This window comes from Gorilla gorilla, chromosome 12, assembly GCF_029281585.2.
Source record: "Gorilla gorilla gorilla isolate KB3781 chromosome 12, NHGRI_mGorGor1-v2.1_pri, whole genome shotgun sequence".
Lineage (NCBI taxonomy): Eukaryota > Metazoa > Chordata > Mammalia > Primates > Hominidae > Gorilla > Gorilla gorilla.
In genome coordinates, this window is record NC_073236.2 from 90,866,953 (window position 1) to 90,888,428 (window position 21,476).

The 21,476-nt window shown below is 41.5% G+C and overlaps 1 protein-coding gene across 6 annotated transcripts in view; it reads left to right on the plus strand.

Moving 5' to 3' along the window:
- FSHR (follicle stimulating hormone receptor) overlaps window positions 1-21,196 on the plus strand; it is a 192,685-nt gene extending 171,489 nt beyond the window's left edge. For all 6 annotated transcript variants that reach the window (XM_004029220.5, XM_055378840.2, XM_004029221.5 and 3 more), the window contains 4 exons: window positions 700-768; window positions 880-954; window positions 15,011-15,196; window positions 19,944-21,196. In XM_004029220.5, coding sequence (XP_004029269.4) covers window positions 700-768; window positions 880-954; window positions 15,011-15,196; window positions 19,944-21,177 — 1,564 coding nt within the window. In that variant the 3' untranslated portion in view covers window positions 21,178-21,196. The remainder of the gene's footprint in view (window positions 1-699; window positions 769-879; window positions 955-15,010; window positions 15,197-19,943) is intronic.
- Window positions 21,197-21,476: the final 280 nt, after the last annotated feature.

A 21,476-nucleotide genomic window follows, 5' to 3' on the forward strand; every position in this document is an offset into this window, starting at 1 on the left:
AGGATGGCTGTTCTACACCCATCTCCACCTCCCCCAGAACCTCCTCCCCTGCTCATTCAGATCACCTCACCCTGCCACAGCCCACATTCTCTGTAATTGATTTCTCTTCCTTTCTGGCTTAACTCAGAGCCACCTCCACAAACCTCCAATAACCAGGTCCCTATGGGTCACAGGAGATGTTCAAGTTGTCTGACAACTTAATTAGATCACTTTTGATGACAGCCAGGCCTGCTGCTGTGGGTGATCATGGGTGAAAGGCTTAAGGCCTTAGAGAAAGGTGACACAAAATGTTCTTTCTCTGTCTTATAAACACTTGTTCAATAATTGTACGATTCCTGTCCTTCAGGATGAGAAAGATCTGTCGCTCCCCGCATTGCTTCTCTACACACAAATGATGTGTGTAAAGACCTTACAGTTACAGAATCCAGGCTGCTCTGCCTAAGTGTGCCTTTCAAACTTAAATTTCATTTATTCTTTTGAATAGGTAATACATGCACGTAATACAAACTTCAAAAGTTACAAAAGATTATATAGCAATAAATCAGTCTTCCTCCCACCCGTGTCCCCAAGCTTTAAAAGTGGCATTTTCTTTATGCCACTAACCTGTGCTGTCTGCCCTTGCTCAGTGCTTCCAATTATGAAACCCATGTATTGTTTGCATCTGACATTATTGGTTTTTTAATAGGCCTTTTATTTCAGATGGCTGAATAAGAATGGGATTCAAGAAATACACAACTGTGCATTCAATGGAACCCAACTAGATGAGCTGTAAGTAGCCTTGACTATTCTTCAAGGCCATTTAAAGGGAAATGGCTCTTACAACAGCAATATTTATGTGGCTTTGTGTTTTCCTTCTTCTTTCCTCAACCCCATCCCCAGGAATCTAAGCGATAATAATAATTTAGAAGAATTGCCTAATGATGTTTTCCATGGAGCCTCTGGACCAGTCATTCTGTGAGTAGCTTTCCCCATTTCTGTGTGTAAGAGCTCAGTTTGTGTAAGTTAGAAGTCAACTCTGTGCAGCTAGGGGAGAAGCTTCCAACACAGGGCTGGCCATCAAGTTCAATTTTTATTCGTGTCATCTGCAAAAATTTATAGAGACAATTTAAGGCTTATCCACGGTCTAACTCTCCATTAAAAAGCAACACTAATAATAACATGTAATGAGCATGTACAGAGTGTCAGATGGTGTTCTAAGAAGTTAAGATGCATTTTCTTGTTTAATCCTTATAATCACCCCCTGTGGTAGGAGCTATCATTCCCATTTTACAGAAGGAAAAACTGGCTTCCCTGGAGAGGTTAATTCACTCACTCAAGGTTATACAAGAGTTACAGCAGGGATTTAAACTGATCTAACTCATGGTACAGACCCACAACCACTCAACCATGTGTCTCTTCCCTGGAAAGGAAAGCACAATTCTCCATCATCCTCAACACTCAGGAGGTTCCTTCAACCCAATGAGACCTATATACACATTATTTTTGGATCCTCTTTCCAAATCCCTTGGGATGCATTCCGTGCCTCATAGCCCTGCATCAGCACCCCTCCCTCTTGTCATTTCCTTACTTCCATCTTTCCCTCCAAAAGTGACTTTCCCATCTTCTCTTCTTACCTACACTGCCCCTTCCATCAAGCATCATTCCAAAGTTCTACCTCCTCAAGTCTCTCTGACAACCTCGCCATCAGTGACTTCTTCCCGTGGCTCTCATGGCCTTCAAGGCTTCTTTGGTGGGGGGACAATCTGCATCACAATCACAAAAAGCCTTTTTAAAAATGTGTTCCTGGGCTCTAAGCAAGACCTACTACACTTACTGACTGAAGAAAGTACTTCAAGATGAAGAAAGGAACCCAAAAGGAGAGAATGAGGTACAAGAAGGGATGGTGAGCAGAGCAATAGATAAACATGTTAATAAATCTACAGTTTTACTGAATGATCCTTATGTAGCCTGCCTTAAGTCAAGTCAGGGATTTAGAAGCCACCTGCCTGAACCTCTTATTTGGCAGTTAGCATAGGCTACCATGTGTGGTTATCTACCCACCTACCGACCAACCATCTATCTGCATCACTTTTGTCTACACCAAATAGCTAATATTCTCCTTCAGGCTGGAACCTGTGTACCTCTAGAATCAGACCTGGTATGGAGAGTCAGAATTTTAAATATTTATTATTAATGATAAAGGGTGTGTTATGATCTATATATGAGATTCTGCTGCTTTGAAGAAGAAATATACACTTCAAGATAGATTTGTCATCCTGACCATGTTCAGAGATTATTTGAGAATGCCTGGCTTGAGATAGGAAACCTATACAAATGGAGTATCCGTGTGATTAAAGCAGAGATACAGAGCAGACTGCCTTGGTTTAGACCAATTCTTTTACCTCTTTAAGCCTCGGTTTCCTCACCTAAAAAAATGGCCAAAAAAATACCTATTTCCTAATATTATTTGAAGCATAAAACACACACACATACATAAATATTTTTTCACTCATCAGATAAATTTTTAAGCATCAGTCTTGTGCCATGCAGGAAACAAAGGAAAGTTCCTCCTCATAGAAAGCTTATATTCTCATTGGGGGTGGGAATAGAGAGGAGTCAGGCAATACATTAAATATACAACTTAATATATCAAGTCATGATCTATCTATGAAGTACAAGGAAGGACCCAGGGCTAACAAATGGAGAGTGTTGGGCATATAGTCCATGTACTCAAGAATACAAAGTACTCAAAACTTGTACTGGTTAGTTCATGTTCCCTGTTCTTAGAGTACTTGGGAGACAAATGAATTTTGACAAGTACTTTTGATGTCTTTGATCCCCACAATAGCAGCATGTCAGTTTCACTTAGCAAAAAGCCCTGAAAGTTTTGAATGTTCCTAAGAAGGCATCTCTATCTGTTCATGGCAGAATATGTCAGTGATGGGTGTGTTTATATATGTGACCTGTACCAGGTACAATATTGAATCTATAGCATCTTAACCTACTATGTGCTGCTGAGAATAACGAAGTTGGATGAGATCCCCCAACTCCTTCATTATCCAACTGAAGAAATCGGAACCCAGAGGAGAGTGATCTGTTAAAGATCACACTGCAAGTAGAAGGGGCAGAGTCTGGACCAGAAACTAGGTCTTCTGCCTCACATTCCATGTATTCCCACCATACCATGTTGCCATAAATACGTTTAATTGAACATCTAAAAGTTATTCGGTGACGCCCCCTGAAACTGGTTGTGAGCTAAAATAGAGAGGAAAATAACTATTAACACCAGCCTCCCAGCCTAAGAACACCAGTCAATGTTAGATAAACGTGGCACAGAAGAACATCTCCTGAGGTTGCACAAGCAGATTCCAGGCAAAGATACTGCACAATGTATCTCATAAGAATGTTTAACAGAGAACACAAAACTTGAATCCCCCATCTAGCCCCACTGTGAATGCAGGCAGGAAGAGAGCCTCTGTGAAAGCATCAGAAGCAATTCTACAAGGTCCTCAAGTTATAGGCCCATTGTTTTATCCTTCTTACCACAGGAACACATCTGTCTAGAATTAAGGGAATAAAATTTACAGAAAATCCATGGAATTAGGAAGCACTCCCCATGACTTAAAAAGGTAGAGAGTGATAATACATTCCCACATATTTTCATCTCAGTGCAGGATCCTGGCTGGAAGCCCAGCCTATAATTGCTAATTTCCTCTTCTCCCCCTGGGGCCAAAAGAATTGTTCACCTTAACATCAAGCCCCCCTTTCTGGGGCTTTCAGATTAGACCATAGATGTTCTTCAAGCCTCTCCCCCTGCTGACCTGAGATGCAAGAAGACTAATAGCCTATTCCACATCTCACTTCTGCAACCAGATACACTAAACCATCTAAACCCTGGCCTGAGAGGTGCTTGTGTAGGTGTGCAGTAGACCAGCCCACCTCAGGTGATGAGTTAAGAGGTAAGAGTAGGAGTATGCGTAGGCTATTCAGACCACAGTAGGCGCAAATCATGCTGATCTTGACTGTGCCTTGGGTCAGATTGCAGTCCCCGCTCCCACACACACACACAAAAAGACTGTGATATATCTGCATGCGGGAGGTTTACCGGAGGGTGCTCTCAGAATGTACAGGGAACCCTTGACTGAAGCAGAATCAGGGTAATGCATTTGCAACAAAAGGCTCAGCTGATCCCATGGGGAGATCTGGAGTTAAGATGGTCCTTCAAAGTTGTACTGAATTAAGGTAAGGGGCAAGTCCTCCATATCAAGAATTATTGGGTGCAGGCTGTCCCTGGGGAGGAACCAAATTCCTGGGGAGGAGAAAGTCAGCTGAGGGCAATTCCCAGAGTAGACTCAGCTATGAGCCACCTCAGCTGTGAGTGGTTCTCAGCTGTCCTAGAGCAGCATGTTCAGAGTTGAGTAGGTTTTGGGGGGGTGTTTTTGTGTTTTTTTTTAATCACCCATGCTGGAGTGCAGTGGTGCCATCATAGCTGACAGCAGCCTTAAACTCCCGAGCTCTAGTGATCCTCCCGCCTCAGCCTTCTGAGTAGCTGGGACTACAAGTGTGCACCACCACACCTGGCCATTTTTGTTGTTGTTGCAGAGACAGGGTCTCACTATGTTGCCAAGGCTGATCTCAAACTCCTGGCCTCAAGTGATTCTCCTGCCTTGGACTCCCAAAGCACTGGAATGACAGGAGTGAGTCATAACACCCAGGCCCCACCTTTAGAATTTTTGATTCAGTAGGTCAGGGTTGAGGCCTGATAACGTGTATCTCTAACATCTTCCTAGTGAAACTGATGCTGCTTGTCCAGAGTGCTCTCTGAGAATTACTGCCCTAGGACCAATGTTGGGAATTGGGAAGCCTTGCTCAGTCTCCAAAATATCTCCTCCACAAGCCAAATGTGGTGAATCTTCCTCCCTCACTGGCTCAGTCCTTTTTCTCCAGTGGATATATGCAAGGAATTCTAAGAAAATTAAGGGGCACACACTCAAACTGATGATAGCTCCTTTCCTGAAGGCAAAATTTGTAGTTGAGGGAAGAATAGGGAGCCTCTGAACACCTGAGGGTGCAAGGGTACACTGTTCCACACAAAGAAAGATAGATGCAGAGAAAGCCAGGGGCATACAAACAAGTTTCATCGAGTTTCAGAGGAGCAGCTCAGCATCCTCATTTCCCCCTTGTGAGTCTTGACCTTGAACATCAGCAGCCATCTGAGTTTTTACCTGATGTTCTGAACTCACTCAAGGTTGTTTTTTTTAAGCAATCGAGCAATTGCTGTTTCTTTGGGAAACAGTTTCCTGTGGGGAAAATTTAATGCATTGCCTTTGCAGGCTGGAGCCAGTACAATCATATTCTGATGGTTTATCAAATTGATTTGGCTATAGCTCAGATTCATTTGATAGTTCAAATTCAAACACTGAGTTATTTGTATAAGAATGACTCTCTTCCATTACCAGTGTACCCACAGTCCTATAGATAGTAAATTGCCTTTTTATCCAGCCTGGGATCATGAAAGAGAGGTCTTCTAGCCATCTGTCAGTGTAGTATACACCAGAAATGTGCTCTCACTTATGGAAATGATTGACCTGTAATAACATCTTTGCTGGGAAAAATAGAAATTGTTCAAATCAAATTTGTGGCACTGGCTATAACACACTTTATTAAATGGGGCACAGAGTGCTTTTTAACTCCTGCCTCTCCTGTCTCAGCCTCTTACTACCTTCCTACCCATGCAGTCTCTCTTGCTACTCTGTATCTCAAAATGAAGAGTCCTAACAATGTTGAAACAATTTTAAATTACTAAGTCTCTTCTGTGCAAGTCATAATCCCATGGGGTCTCCACTGGTCTTTTCAGGATTTAAATTCTCAAAACTACTCACTGTCTGAATATAGCATGTGTTGCAATGTTAAAAGTGATATTTTTAAAAGAAAGACCAAAATCATTAGAACAGACCAGCCTGAAAGATAAAGTTTAAAAACACCAGTCCACAACTACCCCTCCCCGCTTGTCCAGCCCACCAGTTCCAGGCACAAGGGCAGGAATAAAGTAAACATTCTCAAGTACTCATTGAGGGCATCAAGTCTTACATGACATACATTTAGTGGATGTTGATTAAACACCTACTGTGTGTCTGGCAAGGGGTAAGAAATATATGTGAAAACAAAAAACAGTACCTACTGTAATGCATCTGGCCAAGGGATGAATGTTACTTCCCAGTACAATGAGCACTGCAGAAATGTTCACAAATGGCTATAGTAATACACAGCAGATGCCTAATAAACCCTTGTCATCATGTCACACAATGACTTTTAACACGTGAAGTGATAGTGTGGAAGGAGACAGCCTCTGTCATCCTAGGCCTGAATTTCTGCAAAAGTCACTTTGTCCCCTTCCTACCCTCAGTCCTTTCCCCTTCCATTAGTTTACCAACTATTTATTGAACACCCACCATATGCTGGTATCAAGGTTCTCAAGAGTAATCTTACAAAAATCCAGCTTTGAATAAACCATTCTTCTGCTCATATAAATCCTAAACTCTTCCGCATGACTATCAAGGCTCAGAGATCTAATCCCGTCCCATGGTTCCCTTTACTCCTCCAAGTATGATTGCCCAGAATAACTATTCTAAATACCCCTCCCTCACTGTGCCATGATTTACGTTCTGGGCCTCTCTCTAAGCCTATCTTTAGCAAATAGTCATTGTATTAGTCAAGGTTCTTCAAAGACAGAAACGAGAGAGAGAGAGAGGAGAGTGGATTTTATAATTATTATTATATTTTAAGTTCTGGGATACATGTGCAGAACATGCAGGTTTGTTACATAGGTGTACACGTGCCATGGTGGTTTGCTGCACCCATCAACCCATCATCTACATTAGGTATAAATGAAGGAGATAGAGACACAAAAAATCCCTCAAAAACGTCAGTAAATCCAGGAGCTGGCTTTTGGAAGAGAATAACAAAATAAACAGACTGCTAGCCAGACTAATGAAGAATAAAAGAGAGAAGAATCAAATAAACACAATAAAAAATGATAAAGGAGATATCACCACTGATCCCACAGAAATACAAACTACCATCAGAGAATACTATAAACACCTCTATGCAAATAAACTAAAAAATATAAAAGAAATGGATAAATTCCTGGACACATACACCATTCCAAGACTAATCCAGGAAGAAGTTGAATCCTTGAATAGACCAATAACAAGTTCAGAAATTGAGGCAGTAACTAATAGCCTACCAACCAAAAAAAGCCCAGGACCAGACAGATTCACAGCCAAATTCTACCAGAGGTACAAAAAGGAGCTGGTACCATTCCTTCTGAAACTATTCCAAACAATAGAATAAGAGGGACTCCTCTCTAACTCATTTTGTGAGGCAGCATCATCCTGATACCAAAACCTGGCAGAGACAAGAAAAAAAAAAAATTTCAGGCCAATATCCCTGATGAACATCGATGCAAAAATCCTCAATGAAATACTGACAAACCGAATCCAGCAGCACATCAAAAAGCTTATCCACCACGATCAAGTCGGCTTCATCCCTGGGATGCAAGGCTGGTTCAAAATACACAAATCAATAAACATAATCCATCACATAAACAGAACCAATGACAAAAACCATGTGATTATCTCAATAGATGCAGAAAAGGCCTTCGACAAAATTCAACACCACTTCATGCTAAAAAGTCTCAATAATCTAGGTATCGATGGACTGTATCTCAAAATAATAAGAGCTATTTATGACAAACTCGCAGCCAATATCATACTGAATGGGCACAAACTGGAAGCATTTCCTTTGAAAACTGGCACAAGACAAAGATGCCCTCTCTCACCACTCCTATTCAACACAGTGTTGGAAGTTCTGGCCAGGACAATCAGGCAAGAGAAAGAAATAAAAGGTATTCAAATAGGAAGAGAGGAAGTCAGATTGTCTGTTTGCGGATGACATGATTGTATATTTAGAAAACCCCATCATCTCTGCCCAAAATCTCCTTAAGCTGATAAGCAACTTCAGCAAAGTCTCAGGATACAAAATCAATGTGCAAAAATCACAAGCATTCCTATACACCAATAATAGACAAACAGAGGGCCAAATCATGAGCAAACTCCCATTCACAATTGCTACAGAGAGAATAAAAATACCTAGGAATACAACTTACAAGGGATGTGAAGGACCTCTTCAAGGAGAACTATGAACCACTGCTCAAGGAAATAAGAGAAGAGGGGATTTCTTAGGGACATTGGCTCACATGGCTATGGAGGCTGAGGAGTCCATGATAGGCTATCTGCAAGCTGGAGAACCAGGGAAGCTATAGCATGGCTTGGTCCAAACTTGAAAGCTTCAGAACCGGGGAGGCCATCTAATTCTCAGTCCAAGCAAGAGGCCTGATGTGCCTGTGTCAACAAGGAGACAGACATGCATTGGGGAGTAAGCAGAATGATACATTGGGTGGATTGACTTGAACGCCATCCAGTGTTTAGGTGTTAGATTGGGAAGAGGCCTGAGAACCAGGAAAATTGACAGTATAACTCTGAGTCTGAAGTCACAGTCCTGAGAATCCAAGGGGGTGGGGGAGGGAAACTGGTACAAATCCCTGAGTCCAAAAGCCTGAGAACCTGGAGTTCTGATGTCTAAAAGTAGAAGAAGAAGGGGGACCTAGCTTCCGGGTGAGGGCATATCTTCCTTACTCAATCCATGGATTCACATGCCAATCTCTTCTGGAAAAACCCTCAGACACCCAGAAATCGTGCTTTACCAACTATCTGAATATTCTTTAATCCCCTCAAGTTGACACCTAAAATTAACTATCATGGTCACAATAATGTACTCCCATGAAGATGTGAATAACTGATGTCTTTTTTTGTTACTACCCCCCACCCACGCCCATGTATATTTGCATCATAAAAATGGAGAGTGTTTTCATAAAGGAATTAAAATCAAACATCTGATTTTTAGGCCATGCAGAAGAACTGTAGCCAACAAATAGACCTGTGTGTGTATGAGTGTGTGTGTATGTTTTAGGAGAACAGAGCAAAAGAGGGAATATACTATAGTTAAGTCTCTAGCCAAGATCTGAACAAGATCTACTTATCTCATCTTTCTCCCTGCTAATATAAATTTCTATGGAATTTTCTTAATCCATGGAGATACTAGAGATATGTTGTATTTTCTGTCAGTTCAAAATTTGGAAGTCTTGACAGGTTCCATGTTTGATCACTTCAGACAGTAAGCTTTAAGTAAACACCTCCACAAAGACTTTTATTACCCTGTCATCCAGGAACCACTTTTGCTTAAAAATTTGCTTTACTGAACTTTAAGTGACTTTGCCTCTTTCCTACCAAGAGCTCCCTCCTTCAACATCCACCAATGAAAGATCTCAATCCCAGGACATTGACAAGCTGCCTTCGTCTCACAGCATCAAAGCCACCATGCGCAAATGGCAGCAGCACATATGTCTTGTAGCCATGATAAGAAGGAATCCAAAATAACAAGCTAGCTCCAGAACACTGAGCAACGGAAAGGCAATGAAGTTTACCAAGGAGGCTTCCCAATCTAACACCTAAACACTGGATTGCATTCAAGTCAATCTACCCAGTGTATCATTCTGCTTACTCCCCAAGGCATGTCTGTCTTCTTGTTGGCATTGCACAAGGTTGCTCCCTTTCTTGGTAACTTTGATATTCTCAGCTACATATACTTACCTGCTGCAGAAGCACCATTTTCCTGAGCTCACTTTAAGTCTAGATTTCTGGATTTCTCGGTCTGCCTTTCATTCATCTCCCCTTAGAATTAGCTCTTTTGTAAAATTTTCTCCAGTCTCTCATTTTTATTACAATGCTGAGTCATATCTGCTTATCGGACAACTACTTACTGAATAGATTTCATGAGCCCAAATCTTTGCCAGAAATGATACAGAACACAAAAGCCTCTTAATAATGTCTGCTCTCAGGGCACTTGAAATCTGGCTGAGGAGACAAACAAACATATATGAAAAGACAACCATAGGAAACAATAGAAGACATAACACAAGGTGCAAGATTGTGCAATTTCTGGAAGTTGGAGAACATCACAGTTGGCTGGGGTGATCTATCTATTTCCTTTCCTAATCCTTCTCCGATGTCACTCCCCAGTATATCTTCTAACAAAGCAATAAGTTTCTGGGTACTCACTACATGAAAGGCACCGCTGAGAATGCTAGAGCCTTCTACCTTCAAGGAGAGATAAAATACAAATAGCTAGTACATAAAGCAAAAAGATAGTCAGTGGTAAAAGAGGCAGAAAGTATACAGACTATAATGCCATCGCACTCTTACTGGTTTTCAAGGAAAAAATACTTCTTCAACTGTTAAACATTATGGAGACCTCAGTGGAGTTTGTTTTGGTTCTCTATTGCCTCATTAAAATTTAATGGCTTAAAACAACCATTCCATTTTGCTCACAATTTTGTGTCAGACACTTGGATGGCTGGCCCTGATCCATGCAATGTCAGCTCAGGCGGCTGACTGCGGGGCGGGGGGGGTCCACTTCCAAGTTGTCCCCATCACTTATGTGCCTCACACATCTGTGTTTATTGGGTGTGCGTGTGCATGTGCATGTGCATGTGCGTGCGTGTGCGTGTGTGTGTGTCTGTGTGTGTGTGTGTGTGTGTGTGTGTGTGTGTGTGTGGTGTCTTCTCTAACTCTGTCCATACGGCTTCTCATTCTCCAGGACCTCTCTGCATGGTTTAGGCTTTTACCAATATGGCAGCCTTAAGGTATTCAGAGATCTTTCATGGCAGCTGAAGACTCTGTTAAGACCAATGTAGAAGATGTCAGTGCTCTTAAAGGCTAGATCTATCACGAATAGCAACATTTCTATCATATTCTTTTATCCGAAGACATCACAGTTCTGCCCAGATTCAAGGGGAGAACAAATAGACCCTCGATGGGAAAGAGTGTAAAAGAATTTGCAGTCATCTTTAATCTACCACAGAGTATATGAGATAATGGGATGATATTCCATGGAGTATAAAAATTTGTTTCTCTTTAGAATCTTCAATTAATCCAATTTTTATACTGTAAACTCAAGAGGGAGACATAATTAAGAAAAATAACCTGCTTTGTATTGCTCGTTTTGAAAAATGTGAAAAATGTTCATGAGAGGCAATGATGGTCTTGGTCTAAATTGTTCCTAAAGGACTTCTAAAATGTTTTTTTTATCTCATTTCTTGGAGGGAGTCCTGAATTGTTATAGACAAAACAGGGAGTTGGGTCTCAACCTTTGTTCTTTCCACATTTGAGAAAAAAAGAGGAACCCAAATGACAGATAAGAACTCGGTCACAGAAAACAGGGCAAGTGTCACTAACAGAACTGGCTAGAAGAGGCATTGCCAAAAGAGAGAAACCACAAAGATCTCCTGTAGCAAAGAAAAAAGTTGGAAATCTCTAAAACAATGGGAGGTATAAATGGAGAGACAGCAGCAGAGATCAAAGATTCATCAAAGAGACAAGGGTTCATGGACCAGACTCTGATCTCCAGGGACCCCAAATCTGAAGAATCATAATAGGGAGGGAGCTAGACAAGATGCCCTGAACCACCAGAACATTTACCTTGTGGTGATAGCAATGAGTGTTGCGAGAAGTAATTAGATTCCAGATGTATGTGGTATAAAAAGTCAAGAAGTTTTTCTGAGAGTTTTGATATAGGGTATGAGAGAAAGAGACAAGTCCAGGTAGGCATCAAGGTTTTTGCATGAACAACTGGAAAGGTGGAACAGATTTTCAGAAAAGATCAGGAAGGCCATTTTTATTATCCAAAGTCTGACCTGCATATTAGACAACTAAGTGGAGATTATAAGGAGGCAATTGAATATGAGTCTGGGTTTCAAGAAAAAGAAGCAACCTAGAAACACAAATTTTAGCGCCATCAGCATATAAATTGTGTTTATGTCATAAGACTGGATAAGCTTACCTGCAGAGTAAGTGAAGATTGAGAAAAGAAGTCTAGGCACTGAGTTCATTGGCACTCCTAAAGTTGGAGGTCATGGAGGAACCAGCAAATAAGAAGAAACTTCCAGCGAGCTAGGAGACAATTATTACTAGAGATACAGAAAGTTACCAGGAAGGCATAAAATTTATAAATTTGTATGAGCCTTAAAAAGTCATCAAACATATATAAGGCAAAAATTGACAAAACTAGAAATATACAAATCCAAAATCATAGTTGGAGATTTCAATATAATTTTCTCAGTAGTGATAGAACAAAGAAGCAAAAAAATCAGTAAGTATATAGGAGATTTGATCTAATTGACAGCTAACAAAGAGGGGACTATGTGTAAAATACACACACATACAAATGCACACACACCTAACAAAGGTAATTGTTCTGAAAATGTAAATCTTCCTGAACATCAAACAGGGGATCAGTAGTCCAGAGATTGGCAATAGTAACCACTACTAACCCTAGGACTTGAGGAACAAATGAGGAAGTCATCTTACTGATGTCCAGGAACTGGGGCAACTGGTAGAAGCTGGATCCTCCAAGGATCTGTTCAACGAGAGCTGGAGTCACAGAGAAGACTCAGTTGCTGCCTGAGACAGAGAAGGGATGAGATATGCACTTTTACCTATTCTCCAGTATCCCACTAGTGCCATTTGCTAAACCCAATTGAAAGCTGATTGATAAGGTGGTACCTGGGAAATGGAACTGCAGGGATCATCCTTCCTGCAACACAGAGAAGAGCGTAGAGAAGGGCATAATATGGATGTGGGAGAAAAGAGGCAAATGATCAACACACTGTATACAGTGACTTGTCCTTCATCCTAAGAGCAATGGGGAGTCATTAAAGGGTCTTAAGCAGGAAGTCACAATCTAATAGGCATTTTTTACATCTGCAGTACTAAGATTGCAATAGATGGTCATGAGGACAGTTATAAGACCTTTGCATTTGTCTAGGCAGAGATTGTGGTGACTTAGACCAAAGTCACAGGAGAGGAGGGAAGTAGGCTGATTTGAAACACATTTAAAAGTTAGGCTTGAGAGAACAAGACACTGATGTCCCATGAGGGAGTCAAGGATGGCACCCAGGTTTCCATTACGAAAAACAGGGGAAATTGGAAGAGTCATTTACTGAGATGGAAAAAACAAGGAGGAACATATTTACAAGAAAGATGGTAACTTCAGTTTTGATGCAAGTCATCAAAATGGTGGAATTCAAAGAACAACTGATTATCTGGACCTGGAGTTCAGAAGTAGGATCTGAATGGGGACACACATTTTGGAAGCCATCAGCACATGCCTGGTATCTGAAACTAAGGGAATGAATGAGATCACCTGAAAAGATTGGGTATAGTCAGAAGGGGTCTAGGTATAAAGAAATGCCAATATTTAAAGAACAGATAAAAGAGAAGTAAAACAAAAGCATCAGAAAGAAGTCAACGGAGATGTCAGAGGAAAATATGTCAAGGAGAGTATGACGCCAAGAAAGAGAGTATCTCAAAAAGAAGGAGCATTCTACCTGTGAAATGTAATTACAAAATCAAGGAGATCAGAACTAAGACACGGCCTTAGTGAGTACTATTTCCCCAGAGGCTGAAGAGAAACTCAATTGAATTGTGAGATGAGGAAATAAAAGCATGAACAACTAGTATAAATTTGCTTGGGAAATGGAAGTGACAAATAAGGCAGTAGTTAGGGATGGGTTTCACTGGACAATAGGAAGCCATTATAAATTTTTGAGCAAGATAATTATACAATGAAAGCAAGACTTTGAAAATGTAATTTTCACCAGATTGTGAGAACATATGGGGTAGCAAATATATATTCACACCCCCAAGTTTCATTACTCTGAGTGCCTACTGCTTTGATTTACAGGGAACGCCAACATTAAAAGACTCTTCTTCCTCAAGTATATCCAAGGGTCCCCAAGGATGCTAAAATGAACTCATCCTGGTCATCACTTGCTACCACCCCCATCAGAAGTACCCACTCATGGCCAAGCTGTTGGCCCCGCCAGGTCCAAGCTGGTGCCATTTAAATCTCCTTGTTCTCACCAGCCGGTCTTGGTTTTGAAGGTTGCAACTACCAGTGGTGCTGCCAGAAAAGCGCCCACATCACTGGTGCTGCTGCCAGAAAGGATGGAACTTGCAGCCCATCAGGGGCAGGGACCTGGTTAAACTGGTCATTTGTGCTGAGGTCTAATGGACAGGCAGAGACTTTCCTACCAAATAAGAACAACTGTCTCTCTCTCACACTCAGTGTTATGTTTACTAAGAATAGTTGCCAGACACTAAGTGTTATCTGTTGGTCAGGAAGTTCTTTATGCACTTTAACTCATCTAATTTTAACAACAACCCTCTGAGGTAGATAGGATTTTTGTCTTCCCATTTTACAGCTGAGGAAACTGAAACATGGAGAAGTGACATACTTGACCAAGGTCATAAATCTAATAGGGGGAGGGGCAAGGTACATATGCAGGCAGGTCTGCTGTAAATGCCAAGTTCATAACCACCACTCTGTACTGCCACTTGGACTTTGTGCTAACACTGCCCCTACCACCTGCCAGACTCTTATTCCTCTTGTAGTATATTTCCTTCTTGTCCCTTTTTCTGAAATTTGGCCACAGATTCTACTCCAGCTCATCAGAAATATTTTTATAGCTAGTTTTATGGTACAGACAAATGGTCTCAATCCCTTAGTCCCATGCAAATTAGCAGGTACAAATAGACTGTAGAAGGGAAGGTGGCTAATTCTACTCACCAGCAACACTTATGCCCCAAATTAGCCAGGATGTAAGTATATCCAGGAATCAGAGTGGCCTGTTATCTAACTCCTCCTACCAGGAACAGAAGGACCAGGACTCCTACAGAACCAAAAGTCCTATTAGCCAAATATTGATCTGGCCAAGGTGTGTTGGAGGAACCGGAGTCTCTCTCCTCATCCATGTAAGAATATCACTAGTGTGTCTGCTATTTTGCCTGCTAACCAAGAGCAAAAAGTTTTAGGTCCATAGTAATCCTGCTATATTTACCTTTTCTCTTTATAGAGATATTTCAAGAACAAGGATCCATTCCCTGCCTAGCTATGGCTTAGAAAATCTTAAGAAGCTGAGGGCCAGGTCGACTTACAACTTAAAAAAGCTGCCTACTCTGGAAAAGCTTGTTGCCCTCATGGAAGCCAGCCTCACCTATCCCAGCCATTGCTGTGCCTTTGCAAACTGGAGACGGCAAATGTGAGTCCATCCTTTAAGCCCTGCTCAGGCATTTCCCCAATGTAGAACTTAGTCCACAATTCCTGTCTATCTGTGACATGAAGAGAATCTACTTGCAGAGAGTTACCTGTCTCAAGCCCTTTGGCACATTCTGGGTCAAAAATTCAGTTCGTGGAGAGTGAGGAATAGTTGAACTCTTTCATTTCTTTGAAAGTGGGCTCACAGGAGAGGGCTACTCATGGGGCAGAACATATACCAAGTACTAAATGAGAAAACATGAAAAATACTAAGCATAGTGCCTCAGAGTTGGTGCATAATATCTGTTCCCTCTTTCCTTTGTACCATTATAGATTTAATCCTTCAAGTCCCAAACTGTGCACCTGATAAATGCCCCATCCATGTCATCTTTGGTGGGGGGATGCATAAATGCCATGCCAGAGACTGATGTACATATCTGCAGCACATCCCAATCACTCTAAGCCTCTCTAATCCACCTTGGGATCTTCCTACCTCACAGGGAGGATAAAGATTAAGACATCTCGTTACTTTGGCTTTCAAAGAAAGCCGGGTTCAAGGAAGCCCAGACTTAAAGACGGCCATCTAAACAGAGACAAGTCTTAGTAGCTAACTGGTTAAAAAAGTGAGGTAATCATAGACAGGATCTGGAAAGAGTAAAGAGAAAGTCGCCTTGGAGATTGTACACATGTTCCAGACATTTAAACGATCCATTGGAGGTAAGAACTTACTGAGTATCAGAGTTCTCAAAGCTCTCACGCTCCTCTGAGCTCATCTACATAAGCCACACCATGTAGTTGCACTCATCAAATGATGTCTTTTCATTACTCTTATATACTAGCCTAGAACTAATACAGCTTTCCTATGATATTATTTCTCTGTTTAACACAGTCTCCTCCATTATTCAACCTTTAACATACATTGACCAGTCCATGTGGACATATTCCTTGCTCCAAAGCAAAACAAAAAGAGCAACAAAACAGTACACACCCTAAAATGTTTTTCAGAGTAGCTGGAAGTCCCTACTCAGACCCTTTTGGAGGATTTGTAGAAAAATAGCTGTTTTTCAGAATCTGCATGCATCATTGGGATATTATCCAGAATGGGAACTCTGCATAGATTAGCTCAAGAGCCAGGAAATTTCTTCCTGACAATCAGAATTCTTAAGGTCCTGGGCTGAAACAGTGGCTTGCCTCTATATTTATATTCCAGATAAGAATTATTCTATCCAGAATGAGAAAGATACCAATTTTGCACCAAGTCCATGGGACTGAATACCCCAAAGGAGAAATAAAGAACATTAAGATTGGCCAGGCAAGGTGGCTGACACCCATAATCCCAGCACTTTGGGAGGCCAAGGCGGAATAACTCCTTGAGCCCAGGAGTTTGAGACCAGCCTGGGTAACATGGTGGGACCTCGTCTCTACAAAAAAAATGAACGAAATTAGCCATGTGTGGTGGCGCATGCCTGTAGTCCCAGCTACTCGGGAGGCTAAAGTGGGAGGATTACTTGAGCCCAGGAGGTCGAGGCTGCAGTGAGCCATAATTGTGCCACTGTACTTCAGCCTGGGCAGCAGAGAGAGACCCTGTCTTTAAAAAAAGAAGAAAATGTTAAGATCACTGTGAGAGCAGCTTGCAGTGTGCTATTTGGCCCAGTTCCAACACACCCCAAGAATTTGTTGTCTCATCGTGTTACTCAGACTCCTCTAGACATAGCCTCAAGGCTTTCCCAACCAGAATCTCCACATCTACCTTATATTGTCACAGGACATGAGGTCTTCTCTGATCCCTCCAGACCACTCGGCTCTCATCCCTCTAGGTTGCTGCTCTAACTTACCATCCAGGCCTGTTGGGGTATAGCAAGGGAGAGGAACATGGTTCTTCCACAACGTGCCAAAATGGAGTAACAAAAATTGTGATAGGTGGTTTCCATTTTTTATTTTTAGCAATGGGTATTTGATTTTCATATTTATCAAATTCACACACAAATAACACAAAATAATTGTTATTCAGAAGATAATTTCAGATTTATTCCTTCAATAGTGACATTTCATTGTATATCATAGTAGATGTGGTTTGGTAGCGGGATTCAAGTTTTAACTTGTATGATGAAATTCTTCTTTAGATCCTCGTTTGGAAATAATGCCCAGAGTGTAAACATGAGGCCCCTGTGACTAAAACTTTGGCCAGTGGTCCTCCTAGACTCTTCCTGGACTTTTCCTGGGCTCTTCCCAAAAGTTCGTATCAGCTACAGTCTTCATTTGTCATTGAACCTGATATTTCCTTGTCATAATTCTGTATTCATTTTGCATTACTTTGCTCTCATTTTATTCTTCAATTTTTAATGTTAAATACAATAAAAATTGTGTTTCTTCACAACTCAATGTTGTGAAGGCCATTTCTTCACAATTCAGTATTAAATTGACATGCTGTGGCATATGCTTCTAAGTACCCACACAGGGCCTAGACCTCAAGAATTCCATCAGTAACCACCATCATTTGTCTTCGTACTGCTGACATTTGCCAAGTATTCACTACCAAGCACTGTAATACTCTGTATCTTTATTTCATTTAATTCCCACAATGGTAATATCATTATTATTCCTTTCTCACAGAGACAGAAACTAAGGCTCAGAGATACTAAATAACTTGACCTACACTGACCAAACAGATCCAAATCTGGTCTGCCTGCCTCCAAAGCTTAGGCTCTGCGACACTGCTATGCCACCCCCAAGCATCTGTTCACTGACTGATCAGAGTCCAAGAGTGCCACTTTTTAAACTGACCCTAAACTGAATTCCCAACTCCTTATGATAGTTAGGATTTTCCAGAGTACTGTGGAGGCAAGACTTGATGTCCTTTGGTTTCCACTTTTGTTTCTGTTCTTATCTCAGAGACATAAGTTATTTACTTTTCTCCTTACTTCATGTCAGTGGGTCACTTCTGTTTCAGAAAAAGAGAAGCACATATTTAAAATACATGGACAGCAGTATCAACAATAAGAACCTTCACAGACAGCAACCATAAGCCATAGGAAGTGAAGGCTGTTTGTAGAGAGTTAAGTCAGAGCTCAGTCCAATGAACCAAACTGCAGTCAGCAAGTACCAGGTTACTTACTTTCTCTTCCTGGAATCAGGCTGCAACTAATTCAATAACAGGGTTTAAGAGTCTAGAGTTAGACTAAGGACCACAGGATACCCCTCTTCTCCCCTCTATACCCATTATGGAGCTTGCCTCACCTTTCTTGGAAGACCACTGACTAAACCAAAACATTTTCTGGGCTCCGTTTCCATTCACTTTCAATTCTGTGTATGTTAATCATTTAGCCTTAAAAAAACAAACAAACAAAAAGAATCCCTTAGGCCAAGGGAAAATGACTTCCTGGCAATTCAATTCACTTCCCAGGGGTGAGAGAAGAGAGGAGAGCACTCTTCCTAACAGCCCCTTCTCATCCAGGTTGATGGGGCAAGGTTCAGTCCCTGTATAATAGGTTGGAACACCTGGCAAGACTCATCCTTTAGCATCAAATGGAGTCTTTACCTCCTCCACTCCCCTAGCCACCTTTTTCCTTCTTAAGAAGGTTTTGATACTTACTTTGCCACTTATATCTGAGGTTATGTCAAGGTTTAAAAAAAATACAGTCAACTTAATATTGCTGTGAACTTGCCCCTTGGGGAAGGAGGGAAAGGTATGCATGTGTATGTATTACTATTATTATTATTTTTTGCATCCAAAAAGGTCCTAACATAAGGCTTATTCCCATTCCACAAGCCTTTACTTCCAAACAGAAGTATTACCTTCCTTGTCTCTACATCCAGAGTATTGATAGACTACTCTGGGGTAGAATATTTATGGGTATACTCGTGGATTGAATATTTATCACCTGGATTTCATTCAAATCCCTCTGTAAGTACCTCTATCCTGTTGACAAGGCCCCTTGTACATTTGGGTTTAAAGGCAAAACCAAGACAGTAAAGTGAGCCCAAGGAGAGCTAGGCTGCCCAGAGGATGAGTTCCATTCTTAGAATAAATTAGGTCCTTTTGCAGCTTGCATTGTTCTTTGGGGCACTCACTAGGAAACTGTTCAATATGAGAGAGCCAGGCTTACCTTGCAGACAAACACATGCCTGAGGCCTATTGTGGCCCCCAGAAAGTGAGATAATAAAGAACAGGAAAGACCCTGGTAACATTTCCGGCAAATTAGCTGGCCTCCTAATAGCCTGAGTACCAAAGAGCCAGGGAATAGGGGCTGGCTGGGAACTAACTACAGATTTTGATCCCCTAATTTATGTAGATAAGAGAAGCAAATAAGTTCTCATTTGAGTCAGAGAACAGTCTGGATCTTCCAGTGATTTGAGTGTAGACGAATAGGAATATGTCCTACTCAGGTGTATTAAGAGATAGCTGGATCGAGATGGGAGAAGGAAAAGGGTAGAGTTGATACCAGGTCTGTAAATTATTTTCACTTAATAGCAAGGCTTAGTCTCAGGTGCCTTCCTCCCCACATTCAGGTTGTGGCAAGATGGTTTCCCCAGTGAGCCATCCAGCCCTAGTAATATGTATACAAGTTGTTATATTCATTTACAGTAAGCAGCATTAACCCTTGAGGTTAGCCTCAAGGGCAGGTATGATGTGAGAAGAAAAAAAAAAATCTCAGGAAGAAACTCACCATTTCTACCCTGCACAAAGACAGTGATATATTTGCTATACTGGATCTGAGATGTTGATTCTATTTCTTTTTGTATTTTTCTAGCTCTGAGCTTCATCCAATTTGCAACAAATCTATTTTAAGGCAAGAAGTTGATTATATGACTCAGGCTAGGGGTCAGAGAGCCTCTCTGGCAGAAGACAATGAGTCCAGCTACAGCAGAGGATTTGACATGACGTACACTGAGTTTGACTATGACTTATGCAATGAAGTGGTTGATGTGACCTGCTCCCCTAAGCCAGATGCATTCAACCCATGTGAAGATATCATGGGGTACAACATCCTCAGAGTCCTGATATGGTTTATCAGCATCCTGGCCATCACAGGGAACATCATAGTGCTAGTGATCCTAACTACCAGCCAATATAAACTCACGGTCCCCAGATTCCTTATGTGCAACCTGGCCTTTGCTGATCTCTGCATTGGAATCTACCTGCTGCTCATTGCATCAGTTGATATCCACACCAAGAGCCAATATCACAACTATGCCATTGACTGGCAAACTGGGGCAGGCTGTGATGCTGCTGGCTTTTTCACTGTCTTTGCCAGTGAGCTGTCAGTCTACACTCTGACAGCTATCACCTTGGAAAGATGGCATACCATCACCCATGCCATGCAGCTGGACTGCAAGGTGCAGCTCCGCCATGCTGCCAGTGTCATGGTGATGGGCTGGATTTTTGCTTTTGCAGCTGCCCTCTTTCCCATCTTTGGCATCAGCAGCTACATGAAGGTGAGCATCTGCCTGCCCATGGATATTGACAGCCCTTTGTCACAGCTGTATGTCATGTCCCTCCTTGTGCTCAATGTCCTGGCCTTTGTGGTCATCTGTGGCTGCTATATCCACATCTACCTCACAGTGCGGAACCCCAACATCGTGTCCTCCTCTAGTGACACCAGGATCGCCAAGCGCATGGCCATGCTCATCTTCACTGACTTCCTCTGCATGGCACCCATTTCTTTCTTTGCCATTTCTGCCTCCCTCAAGGTGCCCCTCATCACTGTGTCCAAAGCAAAGATTCTGCTAGTTCTGTTTTACCCCATCAACTCCTGTGCCAACCCCTTCCTCTATGCCATCTTTACCAAAAACTTTCGCAGAGATTTCTTCATTCTGCTGAGCAAGTGTGGCTGCTATGAAATGCAAGCCCAAATTTATAGGACAGAAACTTCATCCACTGCCCACAACACCCATCCAAGGAATGGCCACTGCTCTTCAGCTCCCAGAGTCACCAATGGTTCCACTTACATACTTGTCCCTCTAAGTCATTTAGCCCAAAAGTAAAACACAATGTGAAAATGTATCTGAGTGTTGAATGATAATTCAGTCTTGCCTTTGAAGGGTATGTCACAAATAGCTGACAGTGCTTCTACATATTTCATCTAATTTAATATTCCTGGCATACCTTTAAGGTAAATTGGTCAGGAACTATTAATTCCATGTGATACATTAGGAAGCTGAATTATTAGTAACAACAATAATAATTAAAGAATGCAATACTATATTACATATTTTATCCTTACATACGTTATTTTTGCACGTTATGTTCAAAGTGCTTTTGTTCAGATATCTCTGGTGATCCC